General features: G+C 38.5%; 1 protein-coding gene across 12 annotated transcripts in view; it reads right to left on the reverse strand.

Moving 5' to 3' along the window:
• Positions 1-19,884, reverse strand: part of ADCYAP1R1 (ADCYAP receptor type I) — a 150,739-nt gene that overhangs the window by 46,534 nt on the left and 84,321 nt on the right. For all 12 annotated transcript variants that reach the window (XM_058031142.1, XM_058031195.1, XM_058031186.1 and 9 more), the window contains one exon: positions 14,003-14,110. In XM_058031142.1, coding sequence (XP_057887125.1) covers positions 14,003-14,110 — 108 coding nt within the window. The remainder of the gene's footprint in view (positions 1-14,002; positions 14,111-19,884) is intronic.

Below are 19,884 nucleotides of genomic sequence, written 5' to 3' on the forward strand. Positions count from 1 at the left end.
GTTAATTATCTGGTTTCATGAAGTTTCATCAGACTCTAGGAAGAATAAGAAAAATGGATGTAGGAGCTTTTTTGTGGATTTTTTAAAAAAAATTATTTTTAGGGGAGTGTCTTGAAGAAAGAAAGACTCATTTCCAAAACACTGTGTCCAAACCTATATCCTAAAATATTAAATATGGCTGCTCAATATAATAAAACACAACTATCCCAATGGGAAATGACAAAACTATGGGCTTACATTAGAAATCTCCCTTTCTTTTGTTCTTAAAAAAAAAAAAAATTTGTTGGAATGATGCCAAACCAACCTCCCAACCCCCTGTGCTCAATGTTTAATCAGATTTGGGCTGAAATCAGGTTTTCCTGGCCCCTGGGTGGGTTCTGGCTCAGCTGGAGCTGCCTGGAGCCAGGGAGTGGAGCTGCTGCACCGTGCACAGAGGAGCCTCAGGGAGCTGCTGCAATTCACTCTCAAAAAACCTTCCCAGCACTTCACTGACCATTACAGCAGGTGAAATATTCATTTCAGTTTAGTTCTGCACCCTCTGGAGCCCCAACAGGGCTTCAGGTTGTTCCCCTTTTAACCCCAGTGGTCAAATGTTAATTAGGGGTTGGAAAAACCAAATTGTGTGAGAAGGGTTTTGTTAAAAGTGAAATCCAAGCGAAGACTGACTTTGATCCTGTGGGAAAGGAGACGGCATCTAAAGGAATAAAATAATAACAGGAGGGTTTTCAGCATGGCATAAAATGTGGGGGTTTTATTTTATAAAACTCCTTGATTTCTGTGTCTCCTCTAAAGTGAATCTGATGTGCTTTTATAGCTTTTAAGACAGAAAAAAAAGAGGGTTTAATGTGAAAATGATGGTGAGATTATAAAAACTCATCTGAAGCATCAGGCAGGCTGTATTGTGACTTTGGATGGATTATTAAATATTAATCCTACACATCCAACCCACTGGGGACTTTGGAGAGCTGATCCTGGAAGGCACAGTGAGAACACCCACAGTCCCCATCCTTCTCTGCCCAGCTCCTGCTGCTCCCAGGGTTCCACGGGGAGAATTTACCCTGGATTTTAGGCAAAGAGGGTGATGGGGCAAGCCCAGGGGACGGTCACATTCCCAAAGCTGCCAGAGCTCCAGGAGAGATTGGACATTTCTCCCAGGGATGCACAGGCTGGGATTTTGTGCAGGGACAGGATGATTCTGTGTGTCCCTTCCAGCTCAGGATATTCTGTGACTCTAATTCCTGGGTGTTTGCAGATGTTGGGCAGGTCTCTGAATTCTGAGGAGGTGTCTCCAGTGCTCTGAGCAAACATTTTCCTGCGGCCAAGGTGGTTCAGATTCTGCAGCAGTGCTGAGCCCATGCTCCACATTCCTGGCAGAATATCAGGGATGATCTGGTGGGTTCAGTGATGGTCAATATCAGAATATTAGAATATTAAATAATAGAATATTTATCTATTCTGCTCTGCAGAATATTTTGGAGAGACCTTTTTTCCTCCTTAATCCAACCCCAGGTTTATTAGCAGCTGTGCAGCTCAGTTTTAGGAATTTGTTGCTAAAATCAGGATGTGTGTTGCCAAAATCTGAATTCAGAACACAGATATCAGGTTGTAGTATGGGAATTTTTATCTGTGGGTGTACCACAGGATCAAAGAGCAAACCACCACTCCTTTATCACTTCTTTCATGGTGCTTTTCACAGCATCTGCCACTCCAAGCAGCAGCGCTGATGGAACTTGAGTACTCTGAGTGAGGTCACCCAGCTCAGCAGCCTGTGCCTCTCACTGACCCACACAAGCACGGCAGATAAAGCTGCAAGAAAAGCTCCCCAAAACCTCATAAAAATCCAGTTTTAGTTTATTATTTGCAATTTGACCTTAAAACTGTGCAGAATTCTTTCTGGAGAAAGACCAGGCCAGTATTGTGTAGATGGATGCCTGATGTTCCTGACATCCTGCTTATTACAGTGATGGCTGTAAAAAAGACATTTCTCTTAAATTTAAATGTTTTGAATGCAGCTGTTTTTTCCCCTACAATCTAAAAAGCATGACATAAAATTTATCATCATTTAATTCTTAACAGAGAGAGCAGTTAGTCTCATTGATCTTAAAATAATAAATTTTAGTTAATTTTTAATTTCATGACAGCCATAATAACAGTTAAAACACATGAATGCACTTTTTCTGAAAGGAATAGGCTTGTTATAGAAATATTTTGTATATATACTGAAATTATTATTGCATTTCACTCTGTTTGGACCTTATGAAGGGATTCACTTTTCTAACAACATTAATTTTCTGATTTGTAGGATCAAGCAAGCCTTTTATTAACATATATTTCTATATCTCAGTCCTACCTAATGTACTAAAGAAAGTTCCAGTACAACATTTGCCTGTACAGGCTTTTAGGATTGATTCAACTCAATTTTCACTAATAAGTTAAGATACTGGGAAGTTAATTAGATTTACATTGTACATCATGCCCTGAATTTCAACAAAACCGTCAAAGTTCATCCATTGAGTGTTGGGATAAAATTAACATTTACACAATTATATTTGTGGGTGTATGGACATATATTTTTGTATTTCTATGTAATTATTTAAATACATGTATTTAAATACATATAAAATATATCTGTGTATATACATGTATAAATATATATCTATTTATGTTTGCATTTATATTATATATAAATATATAATATAAACAGATATAATATATAATAATAAACTTTAATATATAAACACATATATAATATATAGTATATATTTTATATATATATTATATATATAAACAGATATACATATATGTATATAAATATATATAAATACATATATATTATGTATGTGTGTATAATGTATATGTATATGTTTTTATGATATATATTATATATTATATATTATATATTTATATATAAAATGTATATAATATATATTTTATATACACATATATAAATATATTTATATAAAATATATATTATGTATAAATATATATTTATATATAAACCCAGATATAATATATATATATATATATATATATATATATATAAACAGATATATATATATATATATATATAAACAGATATATATATATATATATATATAAACAGATATATATATATATATATATATATATATATATATGTATGTATCTAAAAGGACATGAGGGAACATACAGCCACCACATGCCTTTGAATTCCTGCACACTGCAGCTGCTGCCCTGCCCTCAGACATTGCAAGTTTAAAATATGGAAATTTATTTGACAGAAATCCATGGCATTGGTGCTGCTTCCTCACATGTCTGAGAATGAAATGGAATTCAAATGGATTTGTTTTGTGCACAACATTTAACATGTTTACATAAACCTGACCTTGCATCTAAAGGGTTGTAAGGAATCCCAGACACACTCTCATTTTTCACAACATTATTTTCTGGGTTATATTTTCACTTTAGTGCCTTTAAGACTCTAGAGTGACCTCATTAAATTTACTCTGCTCTCAGTGATGGAGTGGGCAGGACTACAGGACCCCTCACTGAATCCCACAAACCTTCTTATTTTACTACTCTTAGGACACAATCAATGAGAAAGGGGTGGGTTTGACTTCAATGATGAAGAAGAGAAAGCCCTTTAATATGATTATGCAATGGTCTAATAAAATGCATTGCTCTCTCAGATATGAAGAATAAATAAAATAAGATTTTCATCTGCATTTCCACTGGAAACACATTTTTTTCAGGGGTTTAATTCAAGGGTTACATTTACAGGGGACTTTTGAGGAGAGCATGTAGTGACGGGATGAGGGGAATTGGCTTTAAACTGTAAGTGGGCAGGTTTAGTTGGGTATTAGGAGAAAATTCTTTACTCAAAGGGTGGGGATGCCTGGAAGTGTCCTGGTGATGCCTGGATCCCTGGCAGTGCCCAAGGCCAGGCTGGATGGGGCTTGGAGCAACCTGGGATAGTGGAAGGTGTCCCTGCCATGGCAGGGGGTGGCACTGGGTGAGCTTTAAGATCTTTTCCAACCCAAACCATTCTATAATTCTCTTATTCCATGATGGCAACATCTTAAATATCACGATTTTATGACTTATTTGAATGGCATCTGTGCTTCTCACATGTAGTTAAACCCAAACTATGAAATATGGGCATGACAGCAGATACAAAACAGTGCCTTAGAACAGCACTTATGAAATCAATAATTGCTCTTATCAGTCAATAAACTCCTGAGGAAGCTGCTGATTTCCTCGACTCAGGAAGGTTTACCCAGTGTATTGACAGGTTGTGTTATTTGCTGTTTGACCAGACTTAAGTAAGTATCACTCTTTGGGAAGCAAATTTACAATTAATGCTTTAATTGACATTGGTAATTAGATGTTATTTGTGGAATTGCTCAGAGTTCCTAGAGAAGATCTATCAGAATGCTGAGTTGCCAGTTCTATAGACCAAGTAATGAAAATACTCCTTATTTCTGTTTTCTGCAGAAAGAGGTAAGAGAGGGAGGAAAAATAATCCAAGGATTTGCCAATGGCTCCCCACAGAGTTGGTGGCAGAGACCCAGACCTTTCCTGCCCTTTTCTTGCACATTTATCAGACTTTCCTCTTTGATTTTTATTTACTGAGACCCAGAACTCGTAATTCACCCCTCACTATGCAACAACTGATGAGAAACTCGACGACAGCAGTTGCTCCTGATTTAAAGCGGACAGGGGTGGGCAAGCTGAAGCCAAGAACCAGCCTGTGCACGATGAGCCTCAGAGCCTTTTAGATCTCCTCCTTGGTGCCAAATCTGTGCTGGCTGCTCTCCACCTGCCTGGCATCCCGTGGCTTTGTTTATCTGAACACAGCTCGCATTTAACCCTTTTGTTCCAGCGTTTGTCCCTTATTAGTGGCAGGGCAGGAGGGGATGAAAGGCTTCCAAAGCTCTTCAGTCCTGAATTGGCTTGCCCACACTTCTCCCACAGTCCTGTTGTTCTCATCTCTGTGTTGTGGGTTGAGGGGCTGCTCCACAGAGGTAATTCTCCAAAAGGTTTTGGATTTTGACAGTGTTAAGATCAACATGGGAAGCCTGCACTGTTTTTACTGCACATTGTGCCCCTACAGAAAGTGCAGCCACTGGGGCAGGGAGAGGCTGTGGAAAATAATTTACAACCCCTTGTTATCCTGCTGTCCAGCTATGTGAATAACACACTGGCTGGGCAGAAGTTTAATTTCTTCTTTCCTGCTTTATATATCACTGATTAGAAGTTTTACATTCAATTTCTAAATATGAAATGAACGAGAAAGCTCTCGCGCCCAACTCTGCAGCATCCACCATGCTGAGCCTCCTCTCTGCTGTCCAGCTATGTGAATAACAACCTGGCTGGGCAGGAGTTTAATTTTTTTCATTCCTGCTTTATATATCACTGATTAGAAGTCTTACATTCAATTTCTAAATACGAAATCACCCAGTGAGATCTCGTGCCCGACTCTGCGGCATCCACCACGCTGAGCCTCCTCTCTGCTGTCCAGCTATGTGAATAACAACCTGGCTGGGCAGGAGTTGAATTTTTTTCTTTCCTGCTTTATCCGGCAATGATTAGAAATTTTACATTCAATTTCTAAATACAAAATAAACCATCAAATTCTCCTGCACGACTCTGTGGCATCCACCACGCCGAGCCTCCTCTCTGCCCTCCCTGTGGCTGCCTGCTGCTCTCCTGCTCCAGCAATCTGTTCAGCCGGCTGGCAAAGCCACAGTCAGCAGCAGCAGGCTACTTAGCAGCTTTTCTGCACTCTCTGAGCTCCCCACACGGGTTCTGGTTCCATACCCTGCCCGCTGTGTCCCTAGAAGGGACATCAGCCCTGTGCCAGTCCTGTGCCTGCACACACACGACCCCACAGACACATTATCCAACCACAGTGGATGGATGGATCAAAAAGAGCTCCTTTTTTATGGCTCTTTATGTTTACCAGAGAAGCTGTGGCTGCCCCTGGATCCCTGGAATTGTCCAAGGCCAGGCTGGACAGAAGTTGGAGCAACCTGAGGATGCCTCAGGTTTTAGGGTTTGTATTTTTCACAATCTGTGCTGCTTTAGTGTGTGGGTCTGAGCTCCACATCAGGGCATGGTGAGCTCTGTGCACAGAGCAGGGAGACAAAACAATTCCTGCTCCAGCTGGGCACCAAGGACAAATGACCCAAATCTCAGCCCCAGAGCACAAACACCGTGGGCTGGAGAGAGAAAAACAAGCAGGGTGGGACTGCCTGGGCTAAAGCTGGGATGGGACAATGAACTGCAAGGTGCAAATGGAGCAGAACTGATCCCAGGGAGAGACCCCGGCAGCGCTCGTGCATTTTGGGGCCATTTTGGTTCATCTTGGGTGCAGCCCTGGCTGGGCTCTGGTGCTGCCCAAGGTGCATCCATGGAGGAGATCCTTTAAATAAATCCCTGCTTTATTCTTTAGCTCTGTCCAGTCTCTTTTCCAGGGCAGCCTGCACAAGGCATTACTGGGATAGTGGAAGGTGTCCCTTCCCATGGCAGGGGGTAGGAACTGGATGTTCTTTAAGGTCATTTGCAACAGAAACCATTCTGTGATTCCATAATTGATTGATTAATCTAGGGTTAGCTGCTTGGGCTTTACAGTTTAATTAGCAGAATCTGTGGGAAGTAGCAGGCAGGCAAGGTCACAGAGTAATGGCCCTACAGGTGCGCACACCTTTCTCTGTGTTAAATCCTTCCCACAACAATTTCCAGGGGTTTGGGCCTCTCCAGCCTCATGACCCATGGCCAGTACTTTAAACTACAGATTAAAAGTCATTTATACAAGAGCAGAAGATGACAGAACATGGGATAATGCCTTCGAACTGACAGAGGGCAGGGTTAATGGGATATTAGGAAGACATTCTGTCCTGTGAGGGTGCTGAGGCCTTGGCACAGGGTGCCCAGAGAAGATGTGGCTGCCCCTGGATCCCTGGAAGTGTCCAAGGCCAGGTTGGATGGGGCTTGGAGCAACCTGGGACAGTGAAAAGTGTCCCTGCCATGGCAGAGGGTGGAAATGAGAAGACTTTTAAGGAACTTCTAAGGGATTTATGGTCCCTTCCTATCCAAACCACTCTGAGATCCTATTATTCTGTCATTTACTGCAGATCTCCATTTGCCTTGACAAAGGGATTTGTGAACAGAATGCTCCCACAGAGAACGCTCACAAAATGAAGTGGTGCTCGTTTTATTTAGAAAACAAGAAAACTGGGGCAGAGGATAATCAAGGGTAAGATTGGGAAGCCTTTTTCATATTTGTGTGTTTGAATAAGAGCTGGTGCCTAAGGACATCTGGGTAACTGATCCTGTGGGGCAAACTCATTCCATCCAGTTTATCTACCTGAAGATAAATTCACCTGGATTTTAAGTCTTCTCCCATAAGGGGCAGAAACACTGGAATTTCCAGGGGATGGTTGGGTTTAGATTTCTGTCCTACTTTGAGAGGAAAAAGCTTCAGCAAATTCTTTGTTACCCAGAGGTTTGTGCAAGACATTGCAGTAAAGGCAGGGACAGACTGATACATAATTTATTTCTTCCTATATCCCAGTTTACCTTCAGGACAAAAGGACAAGGTCCAGAAATCATGGGAGAATTCCAGTGAGGTCCCACAAGGAGAACAGAAAGGCCAGAGCGCACAGGGCTGGCTAAGGCAGGATTATGCACAGATATGATCAATAACATTTAAGGGAAATCATGGCTTTATTCTTTTCTTCCTCTTTCCTGTTAAAGGATGTGAAACTAGAAGTGGACTGAGGTCACCATAGCAACTAAGCATCATCTAAACATTATGTGAGTCCTTCCTTTGAGTCTGGCTGTCACAGGAGCATCCATCAGAGTGCAGGATCAATGCAATTACTATTGAAGGGTCTCCTAGCTCTGAAGAGGGCAGGGATCATATCTGAGAGAAAAACAATTTTTTTTTTTTTCAAACAAGAACCATGAAATAATTTGAAACATTGCCCAAAAGAGATTGTCAGTTCTGGAATAACTCCTAGAGAAGAAAGCAAATTAAATGCCTTGCTCAAAGGTAAGCATGAATGGGTGCCCACCACACCTAAAATTCTGCAATCACCTGGAACTCTTTTCCCAGTCATTTGGGTTAAAAGGACAAAGATGAACAGAGCAAAGATAATTCGGAAAGGCTGAAGGATCTGCTCATGTTGCCCCTACAGTGATAATTCAATCTATCACCCTTTGCAGTCCAAGTGATCTCCAAACCACTCAGCAGCTCTCAGCATCTTCCACCCTTGCATTCTTCCCAAAGATGCAGGATTTTTTTTTCCCACCAAGGCCAAATTAACTCTCAGATCAAAGATCTTGAGCTGTGTTGCAGCTTTCCCCTGACCACTGCAGGATGTCCCCATGCAGAGGACGAGGGACTTGATCTTCAGCTGAAATATAAACAAGCTGCTCTTGTTTATACTGCATGTTTGAGTACCAGAGACACAGAGCCTTATGTCCCCATAATTTGGTGGGAAAGGCCATAAAATGTACTTTTTTTTTCTGCTAGAAAACATCTGAGAGGCTCAGCTACTTGAATAGAATTGCAGATCCAGTTACTATTCTTCGATGACAGCATTTTCCTCCCATTTTCTCTGCATTGCAGATGGACTTCATGATGCTGTGACCATGGAGGCTTAATTATAGCTTGTCCTCCTCTCTTTGGAAAAGCTGGAGTAATCCCATGGCTTTACTGCCTGTGCAAAACCCATGGAAGAAAACCAGCTGGAAATGAGTTGTTATCTATAAAGTGCCATTATGTATATATTTTTTTAATTTTTTATGGTTTATATATGAAATGGTATATATAAAATATATAATATATATAATTTATATATATATGTAATTATATATTTTAATATTTTAATATATATATAAATTTTTATAATATATATTTATATATAATATATATATAATATATATATTATATATATATAAAATGTATATCATCATCAAGTTCATTTGCACTGAACTTGATGATGATTTCTGTGTAGGATCTTTTATAAAATTAAGGATGAAACAAAGGTTTCAGAGTCCTGGTTGCTTCAATAAATAAATATAAATAAGCTCCAATGGTTCATTATTATTCCCATGATGAGAATGCTGGGATGGATCATCATGTTTTCCAGAGAAAACTTGGTCACAGGGCTTTCTTTCCCTCAGTTTCCAAGAGGGATGTTGGGATACTCATCCAGGCAAAATATCCTTTAGGAGAAATCTGGACCTTTGCATTGATCTTTTGCCTTTTTGACAGGCTAATGCAATTTCCAATTTCCCTCTGCTGCAATGCTGACCTTAATTTCAGCAGTAGCAACAAAACCCTGCATCTTTTACCTCAGGAGAAAATAAGCACACAATCTTCCAGGGATATTCAGGTTTTTAGGAGGCCCCTGATCCTTATCAGTCACTTTTTGTTCCGGTCTAAACAAAAAACTATCAATACATGACCCAAACTAATAGAAACTGTAATTTGCAAATATTTCCAACAGCTTTCACTTTGGGAAGTCAGTGACTTTTGTTGTCTTTTCACCCAGTTTGGGGGTTTTGTACCGTTTTTCCATGTCAGCTTTTAAAGCCCTTTAGCAGGACTGTCTCCCCAGAAAGGACACAAAAGGATTTGGAGAATAGAGCATCACTTCCCTTCTCATTAACTCTTCTCTTGTCATCCTATTCTAATTGATCAGGGATAAATCTAAACTCAGGCACAGACTGCTTCCCAAATCCAATTAACCCCGTGTTCATTAATCCCACTGTCCACCCTTGGCATCCCTACTGCAGCACTTACGAGGCCTGAGTTTCTTACACAATCAATTAATCAATTAATTAGTTCAACAAAGTACTTGAGTGTTTCCCTGTGGTTTAAATGGGATCAGTGACAGACTATTTCCAATTTCTTGGCATAACAGAGCTCATTGCCTGAGCACTGATTGTGTTCAACCCAGAGAAGCAACAAGGCAAAGAGTTTGGTTCTGAAATGTGAGCAGAGGATGTAATTCCCTCTTAAACTCTCTAATACCTGATTACATTCTTTATGCTACTGGATTTTAATTAGGAACCCTTAATCCTGGTGTCAACATAGGATAGGTTTTATGGCTTTGGTAAAAATTAGGAGAATTTTCTCTGTTGTACACAGTGAACCATGTTTTGTGGTAAATGTAGCAGGGAGTGTTCTCAACTGAGCATCACATAAACTGCCTGAATTGCTGGAAGATTCAGCAAGAGCTGCTAATATTTATTATTTGGATTTGTGAATGAAAGCGTTTTCCAAATGTGGCGCATATGGCAACGCTCAGAAACTGTCAATTATCCTTTGTATTATTCCTTACTGCAAATCAAAGGACTGAAAATGTGCTCATTTCTGATCTGGTGATTGAGATCCATTTGGGTGTGCTTATACATTCCAGAATATTTTAGATGTACAGTGCCAAGCAGAAAAAAAACAAAGATTTTGCTTCTGTAGATTTCCATTGCCAGGCAATATCACCTCTCTCTGGAAAGAAAATTAAGGTAAGAAAATACAAAAAAAAACCACAAAAAAGACCCCCACACAAAAAAAACCCCAAAACAAAACAAAACAAAAAAAAAAAAAACACAAAAAGCCCCACCAAAAAACCAAAACCAAACACAAAAAAACCAAACAAAAATGAGAAAATTCTCCAGCTGGGAGTGCAGATCACTGTGCTAGGGCCATCTCTAGGTTTTGCTGTGTCCTACTGAAAGGTTAACATCACAGAAAATATGGTTTTCTTCTTTTCTACCTCTTCAAATATGCCTTAGAATGCTTTAAATATGTCCTGGTTTGGAGTGGGTGATTGGAAAGGCACTGGAGAAATAGTAACATACAACAGAGAGGTCATGGAAGTGACAGCTCCTGGTAGAAATAATGATTGATTGATATCAATCACAGAAATCCATGTGGAAGATGGCAAAAAAAAAAAATTTTTAGGAACTATCTAGAAGGAAAGGCACTGTAATCCCTAATTTACAAGATGAGAAAAGACTTAGGAATTAATGAACTTTTGTCCATTGGAGGAGAGGAATCTCCAGTGGAGAGATTTTGAGAATGATATTTTTTGTTCACAGCTTGCATCTGAAAGGAATGAAAAATTCTTTATGATTTTGGAGGATTGGAGAGGTGAAATGAAATTTTAGAAGGGAGGGTTGCCAAGCACACAGAATTTCACTTTGAACTTTCTGCAGGATGTTGACAGCAGCTCAAAAATTACTCTTTGGTTTAATTGCAGTGAAGGTTAAAGCAGAGCAGATTAGAACCAGCAACAGCTGGTATTTTTAGCTAAATACACAGCTAATTTTTCCAAAAAGCATCCCTCCAGATGACAGCTTAGTTAGTTAATTTTTCTTTTGTAGTCGCTTTTATTTTTTTTTCCCCATTTTAGTCCATATGGAAATCAGACATGCAAGTAAAGGCAGTCAGATTCCTATATGAAATTCAGAAAACAAGCAGTGACTTTCTCACCCCCAGGCAAGCATTTGAGGGGGGTCAGAGAAAGCATCTTCTGCAAGAGCCCGTTGATTTCTATTTAATGAACCAGAAATCCATGTGATCACTTCATAAATTCACAGATAAATTTAAATACCCAAAGCCAGGTGAGATATTTCCAACCCACTATTTAAGATCAGCGCATCCCATGATTGCCCTGGGATTATGTTGTACCTTCAGCTGCTTCAGAGCACAAACTTTTTAAAAGTACAATTTAAAGTTATTTTTGCATTTGTAAAAATTATCTATGGCCATATAAAAATGTTGCTGTACTAGGAATGATTTTGCTATTAATAAATATTAGTGTCCATGCCCAGCCTAGCTCCATAAACAGAGCAGCAGCCAGAGGACACCATAACAATCCCTAAAATGTGATTATCCATGTCTTAGAAACATCAGAGTTCTGTAATAACCCATTATTTAGGGAACCATCATGAAATGTGGCTTTTTTCATTAAACCCTCATTGAACAAATACACTTGGCTAATGAAAATTAGCAGCAATAATGGCAAAGCTGATGCTGATTCACCCAGGAGAGTGAATGGGATGTTGATAATTCCACCTTGCGGTCAGCAGTGCAACCCCAGCCACATCTGCTGAGATTTCAGGTTAAATGTTTATTTGTTTATCTAATGAATGATGAATTTTGGGTGTGTTCCTGGTGAACAGATGCCCAAAATCCCCTCAAACCCAGCCCTACACGAGGTAACAGCTGCCACTTTTATTGGGGATCCCATGAGGAGATAAAGAAATGGGACATATGTTTCCATTAGATGGAAAATTCTTCCCTTAGGGTTGTGCTGTCACCCCACCACAGGCCAAATGGGAAGTACAGTGTGTTAGGAGATCTGTAAATCCTGGGAAAAATATTTAAAAATGTTGTTTCAGCCCTTTAATTTACATAGAGAAAATAAATAGAGCAATAAATAAATAAATAACAGAGCTTATATATATAAACTTACATTATAAGTTTATATAACATATATAATATATATTATATAATATATAATAGACTAGAATAGAATATATATAATATATAATTACATATAATATACATAATATATAATATTATGTATATAATTATATGTATATTCTATAAATTAATAAATAAATACATATTATATTAGGTATTATATACATTTTATATTATTATTATATTATATATATTATATTATATATTATATTATTTATATTATATTATATAATGTATATAATATCTAATATAACATTTATTTATTTATTTGCTTGTCTAAAGGCTCTCTAATTTTTATTGAAAGAAATTATATTTTAATGCAAAAAATTAGTATTGTTTTTATTTAAACAATTTCATGTAAATAAATTAAATATTTATTTAAATAAATAGAAGCCATGAATATAATAAATACAATAAAAATCTTGATTTTATTTAAATCTATAATATTTTGGTTAAAGTAAGTATAAAATAAATATAATAAAAAAATCTAATTTTCTTATTGAAAGAATTTAATTCAAATTTAAAAAAATATTTCTATTTAAAAGTATTTTTCCATTAAAAGGTAACCATTTACTTAAGACCTGGAACAGGTCAAATTGAGTTGATCTTATTTCTAAAGTGGGTCATTGGTTAGGTGACATTGGGGATGTCTGTGCCTGCACATGCTGGAATGGATGTGTTAAATGTGAGGATTTCAAAATTCCTGGAGCAGTGTATGAAACACTGTCTCTTAAAAATGGTGCTCTGTCTGTAAGCAGATTTTGGATTCAAGGCTCTAAATGAATAATTAATTGATAAAATAAATTTTGGTAAAAAGGATCCACAGTGATGAACTTGTTCCTCAAAGGACAGTGCTAATTAAGGGATCTGCAGTGGGTGCTGGGAGCAAATGTTCCAATCTGTGTTAATTACCAGCACAGGGACAGAAGGATGCTTATGTCTATGTTCATAATTATGTTTATATCTATGTTTATGTTTACTTTTAATGAGACATAAACAAAAATCATCACACACAAAAAAGTGACAGAACTTCTGCCTCTCTCCAGAAAGCTTTCATTGCCAACATGGGAATTAAACCCATTTCATTTGGGTTGAACCCCAACATGGAGCTCCTCACTGCTCATCTCAAGCCTATGTTCTCCTTCAGCACAAGCAGAACCTGCTCTACATTTTAATTATTTCCAAAAATTGATTCCAACTGTGTTCCCCAAGACCCAAACACAGATTTGGGTCCCCACTGAATTCAGTGAGACCCAAGGGCAGAATATTCCCTTTAGCAGCTCAAATTTGTGATATTTTCATGTTGTGCAATCTGTGAAGGCTTTTTGTTCACACCTTCCCTCCCACCCTGTGCACACTCACATATCTACACACAAATATCCTGATTTTCTGTGATTTATTTATAGCTGGAGCCCAGCTGGGGAGGTTTTTGATGTCTGAGGATCTAAGTGAGGTTTTACACTCGTGCTGGCCACGAGGCTTTACCAGGCAGAGGTGAAGAAGAAAGAGAAAATACTTTACCATCTTCAGAGATGATAAATCTGAAGAGTGCAGGACACTTGACAAAGACAATTTCTCCCACACTTGCAGGTTTCCAGCATGTGATATTGTCCCACATTCCTGGGCAACCTGGGGAAGAGAAGGAGGGATAAATTAAAATATGTTAGTGGTGGAAATCCATCCCTTTCCTCACACTGTTGCTGAGCTTTGTGGTTGGTTCTTCCTTCTAAAAGTAAAAATATTCTTGTTTAGAGTAACAAACAGTGTGAATTTCCCTGGGATTTCTTTTTATTTATAGAAATAGCACAAAATCTTTAGTGGCATCACACAGTAATGGGCAGGCTTTACTCTCCCAGAAGATGACATTCCTTAGTCCCAAATTCACTCCAACATGCCAGAAACAACTTTTCCCTTGAGTATGAAACCTGCTGCCATTTAGGTATCATCTTTCAGAAGTGCTGGGTTAATTAAAAAAGACAAACCCCAAAAACTTTATGGATCATATCTTTGATTAAAGAATGAATTTCTGTTGGCTTCAATCCGTGTGAAGGTTTGGGAACTCACTCATTTTGGAATTTGTCTGAAAACTGAAAAGCAGTTTCTGCTTCATCCTGCAGCCATTTCTGTGGATATGCGAGACAAACTCAGTCTAGTAATTTTCTTAAAAAAATGTCCTTCCTCACCAAAGAACTGTCCTAACATCATTCATTATTTTTACTGCTGCCTTTGCTCTAGAGAATATAAACTCACAATGTCAAAACAGGATTTTTTTGACCTCTAATGATTTCTTGCGTAAGCTAAAAATAGATGCAGGTCTTTAATAACAATTCAAAGATGATGCCTCAGGTAACAAACTTTGAAGCAAAGGTCTGAGTGGTAAAAAAATCCCAATTTCCTGCTACATGAATGCAGGAAGAGGAGGTGATGGGACTATGGGTGGGAGCTGTCTTCTCTTGTGATATAAAAAAAATTAATTTAAAATTTATTGTAAATACAGTAAAGGAACCCAGCTCCTGGTTCTTTCTCGTCTTTGTGCCAGAGGTGTGAAAAATTTGCTTTCAAGAATAAATCTTCCTGTAATTCTGCAAACACCATTTTTACCAGCTCACAAACCTAGAAGACTTATCTAGTGTACATAAAAACTCAGAGAAATATCTCAAATTTCCTACTAATATTAAAATGAATGAATCTCAAATAAAAATCATCTTTTACCTCAGCAGCAAAATCAAGAAGAACCAAACCTAAACATTTCCACTGCTTCTTTGCATTTGATGTTGAGATTGAGCAAATAATCCTATCAACTGAAAAAGAGCCTCCAGCTCAATGATTTTCTACGAGGTTTTCTGTCAAAATTCTCTCCCTTTGACTGCGTGCCAAGGGAAATAAAACCTTCAGGAAAAGCAGATAATACTTCCAAGTATTTCTGCATGGCACGGGTCCAATGTAACCCAAGATGTGGGTGATGAGCTCGTTAAAGCTGTGTGGGCTCCCCCAGCTCTGGTGATTCAGCAGCTCCCCTTCAGGGATGTTCTCAGCACTGGATTTGGTGTCTTTTTCTTTTTCCCCATCAGCTTCAGTGGTAGCAAATCCACTCCTATTTTTTTTTTTTTTTTTTTTAGTTTTTTCCAGTCCTATGTTTTATTTTTGTCACAAAAATAGAAGGCTGAGAGTACCACGTGTGGTGAGTAGAGCAGACCTGAGTAAGTTGGTGTTTTAAAAAATTAGGTCAGTATCAAACAACGTTGTTGTGATATTCACCATCTTAATAAGAAGACCCCCCAAAATATAAAATTGTGGCAAAAATGCTCATTAAATCATCACAGGAGCTGGAAAAAAAATAAAGGAATCCTTTACATTTGCTCCTCTACCTCTCTGTTCCCACTCCTATCCCAGATTGTTTCATTTGCCAGATGAGGATCTCACCCCATGAGTGCTATAATTCAGTAGAATATTTCTAAAATTCTCAGAACCTGGGATTTGAAAGGTTTGGACTCTCTCAGCCCGTGGTGGGGACATTGGGGTGTCCTGTGCAAGAATTTGGACTCAGTGATCCTTGTGGGTTCCTTCCAGCTCAGGATATTCTGATTGTATAATGTTGTGGTACCGTTTATGTACTAAGGATGGTAATCACGACCACGTTGAGTGCTGTTAGATTTTATCATCTTTGGTAGCTTGTGTGTGTCCATGCAGCAGGAAATGCCTTTTCCATGTAAATCTGAGGATATGCAGCGACAGGTTTATGGCTCACTCAAGTGTGGCACTATGTACAAAAGGAAATTATGTGTGAACATTCACGTTAATGAGACATTTGCTTACAAGGGATGCTGGAGATAATCAGTGGTTAATGAGATCTTTGGAGAAACACCTGTTGGTCTTGCTTGAATTAACTGTGTTGAATAGGAATAGGAAAACTTTCTTATTTCTTATTATTATTTCAACATAGATATTTTCCAATATTATCCAGCAATGGATAATGCAAATCAGAGAAATGCAAGAATATCCTCAGGCTGCAGAATAGGAACATCCAGAGTACAAATATCCCATGGCAGTGTGGATGAAATTCAGTTGTAGCAGGTGGCTGATTTTGTGGCAATTCCATGCAGAGATAAAAACCAGCCCCATTTAAAAAGAAATTACAAGTTCATTGTGTTAGAAAACACTGATGTGCTGACATTGGGAGAGAGAAGCAGCAAGTCAAGTAATTTACCTTAAAATAGGGGAGAGATGGAGGTTGCAAAGGATTCCCCATCAATAAGAACATTGTCTAATCCTGCTTGAAAACTTGAAACAAATAATTTAAAAGAGCAAAGAAAAGGATGACAACAAAAAAAATAAATAAAAATTAAATGGAACAAAGGGCAGCGTGCACAATCTCCCTACATTTGTAAACCATGCTGCAGCCAGCAGTTCCTGCTGGGTGAAATCTGCCCACGGAAATCAAAGTGACTTGAGTGTGAAACTGCCCAGCAGGGGCCCCTCTGGCACTGATGGGGTCTCCCCACTGCCCAGTGACGTAGGGATGCCCAAAAAGGCTTGGAAAGAGGTGGCTCACACACTCCAACTGAAGCTGGATAAATTTGCCTAGTTTTTAGCGTCTCAGGAAATCAGTAATAACAAGGAATAGTTTTAAGGAATAAGATTTCACGTGGGAGGGGATGAAAAAAGAATGACAGGTAGTGGTCCTGGAATCAAAAGAATCACAGATTTAGAGATGCATTAAGGTTGGAAAAGCCCTCTCAGAACATGAAACCAGCACTGCCAATTCCACCACGAAACCCTGTCCCCAAGTGCCACATCCACATATTTTTAAAACACTTTTAGGGATGGTGATTCCACCACTTCCCTGTTCAGCCTGTTCCAATGCTGGACCACCTTTCCAGTGAAGAAATTTTCCCCAATATCCAATCTAATCCTCCCCTGGCACAAGCTAAGGCTGTCTCCAGAAAGCCTTCTCTATCAAAATTATTATTTTGACATTTTTCTTATCTCCAGCACCCCCTTTTCAAAAATGGGGGGCTGCACAAAGGAGTAATAGTGCAATGGGCAATGGAATTTATGGATTCATACATAGACAGGAGGATTCATAATAGACAAGAATTTGCATAAAATTTGTTCCCCTTGGCAAATCAAGAAAAAAAATGTAATTACATAAATGTTAGACTTCTGTATTTTTCACGTAGGGAAATAAAGGCCTGAGATGAAAATCCAGCCTTCTGGCTTACAGCATTCAGTTTGATTTTCAGTTCCTCTCCTCATTTATTGGTTTAAAATATCACCTTCAAGGTCGTATTGCCTTCAGGAGAGTAATATCAAAGGAAAGGTAATGTAACAAAGCAGCATATTAAACTGAATTATGTGGTGCACAATAACTTCTAAAGGGCACACTACATATAAAGCCTTGCAGAGAGAGGGGAATATGAGATAGGAGCTCTCTGTTCCTTCATAAATCTGGGTAAATACCAAAATAAATAAGGGCTTGAGCGTGGCCTGGGTATGGGGATATGATTTCCAAAAGTAATTGACATTTCAAAGTGCAGGTGTCATTGAGGAGCTCCTGTCACAGAAATGTTGTTCCTGGGGGTGTTTGGAGTTGGGCACCAACCCTGGAGCTCTTTCAGACCCAGCACTGAGCACTCCCAGCCCAGAGAGACAAAAGCAGTTCTTCCCAGTTCTGCTCCTGATAAATTTTGGAATTATGAGAACCAAGTCTGTTCTTTCATCTGGCCCAGTTATTACACCAGGAAGTATTTTTTCTATCCAGGTAATGCTGTTTCTGCCCAGGGAAGCACATTGTGCTGTCTAACCTGGTATTCATTCACCTCATCAGCATAAAAGCTTCATGTGTTCCTCTAAGGGAAGTTCTGCATTTCCTTTACAGTGCACAAAATTAAAAAAAAAAAAAAAACAAAACCAAAAACCAGACAACTGTGGAGGGCACTGATAGAAAGTTTCTAATTATCACAGAACCACAGAATCATGGGATGGTTTGGGTTGGGAGGGACCTCCAAGATCATCTCATTCTACCCCTGCCATGGGCAGGGACACTTTCTATTGTCCCAGCAATGCCTTGTGCAGGCTGCCCTGGAACAGAGGCTGCACAGAGCTAAAGAATAAAGCAGGGATTTATTCAAAGGATCTCCTCCATGGATGCACCTTGGGCAGCACCAGAGCCCAGCCAGGGCTGCACCCAAGATGAACCAAAATGGCCCCAAAATGCACGAGCGCTCCCGGGGTCTCTCCCTGGGATCAGTTCTGCTCCATTTGCACCTTGCAGTTCATTGTCCCATTCCAGCTTTAGCCCAGGCAGTCCCACCCTGCTTGTTTTTCTCTCTCCAGCCCACGGTGTTTGTGCTCCGGGGCTGAGATTTGGATCATTTGTCCTTGGTGCCCAGCTGGAGCAGGAATTGTTTTGTCTCCCTGCTCTGTGCACAGAGCTCACCATGCCCTGATGTGGAGCTCAGACCCACACACTAAAGCAGCACAGAATGTGAAAATATAAAAGCTAAAACCTGAGGCATCACTCTAAGCCCCGTCCAACCTGGCCTTGAACACTTCCAGAGATGGACACCCACCACTTCTCTGGGCAACCTGTTCTAAAATAAATTATTATTAGAAAAGGCAATAAGAGAAAGCTCAATTTTAAGTTTAAACCAACTGAAATTAGGGGAATTCCAATGGTATAGTCCAAGTTTCTCTGCCAGAGTAGTATGTGAAGAACAATAAACTTTGATCCAACTCGCCAGCACTTGACCCACCTCAATATTTTCCATCAGCTGTCCTTAGTATAAAGTTACTCAGAACTGTATTATGATTATTTAGAATCCATTTTTTATGTCATGAGACTTATAAACCAGCAAAGCAATTTCTACTGGTGCAGCATTATCAGTAAAGTGACTTGTTTTATGGGATGACATTCTCAGAGATCCAAGAGCAGCACTGTTTGCAGAGAACTTTTAAAATATCACCTCAATTAATAAAAGAGAACATTAGAAAAGATTACTTGAGATATTTCACTTCTAATGCACTGCGTTAGTAATAGATTATATTAAAACTAAAAGGGAAAACACTTAAAACACTGAGGCTTTTGATTGGAATACTGGATTTTATAGCACATTATTTTTATAAAATTAATATTATTGATAAATATTATTTTATATTTTAAAATATACTGATTTATATTTTTTTAAATATAAAATTAAAAACTATAATTTCATATTTAAAAATACTATTATAAAATACTACTGTGATAAATTCAACATATATTTTAATTATAAACACACATTTATTGTACATTAATATCCTGATTATATTATAAATATTTATATTATTATTTATCAATTCATTTATATATTATAAATATTGTGAAATTTTTTACAAAATATACTTGATATATGAAATATGGT

The sequence above is a fragment of the Melospiza georgiana genome, chromosome 1, assembly GCF_028018845.1.
Source record: "Melospiza georgiana isolate bMelGeo1 chromosome 1, bMelGeo1.pri, whole genome shotgun sequence".
Taxonomy (NCBI): Eukaryota; Metazoa; Chordata; class Aves; order Passeriformes; family Passerellidae; genus Melospiza; species Melospiza georgiana.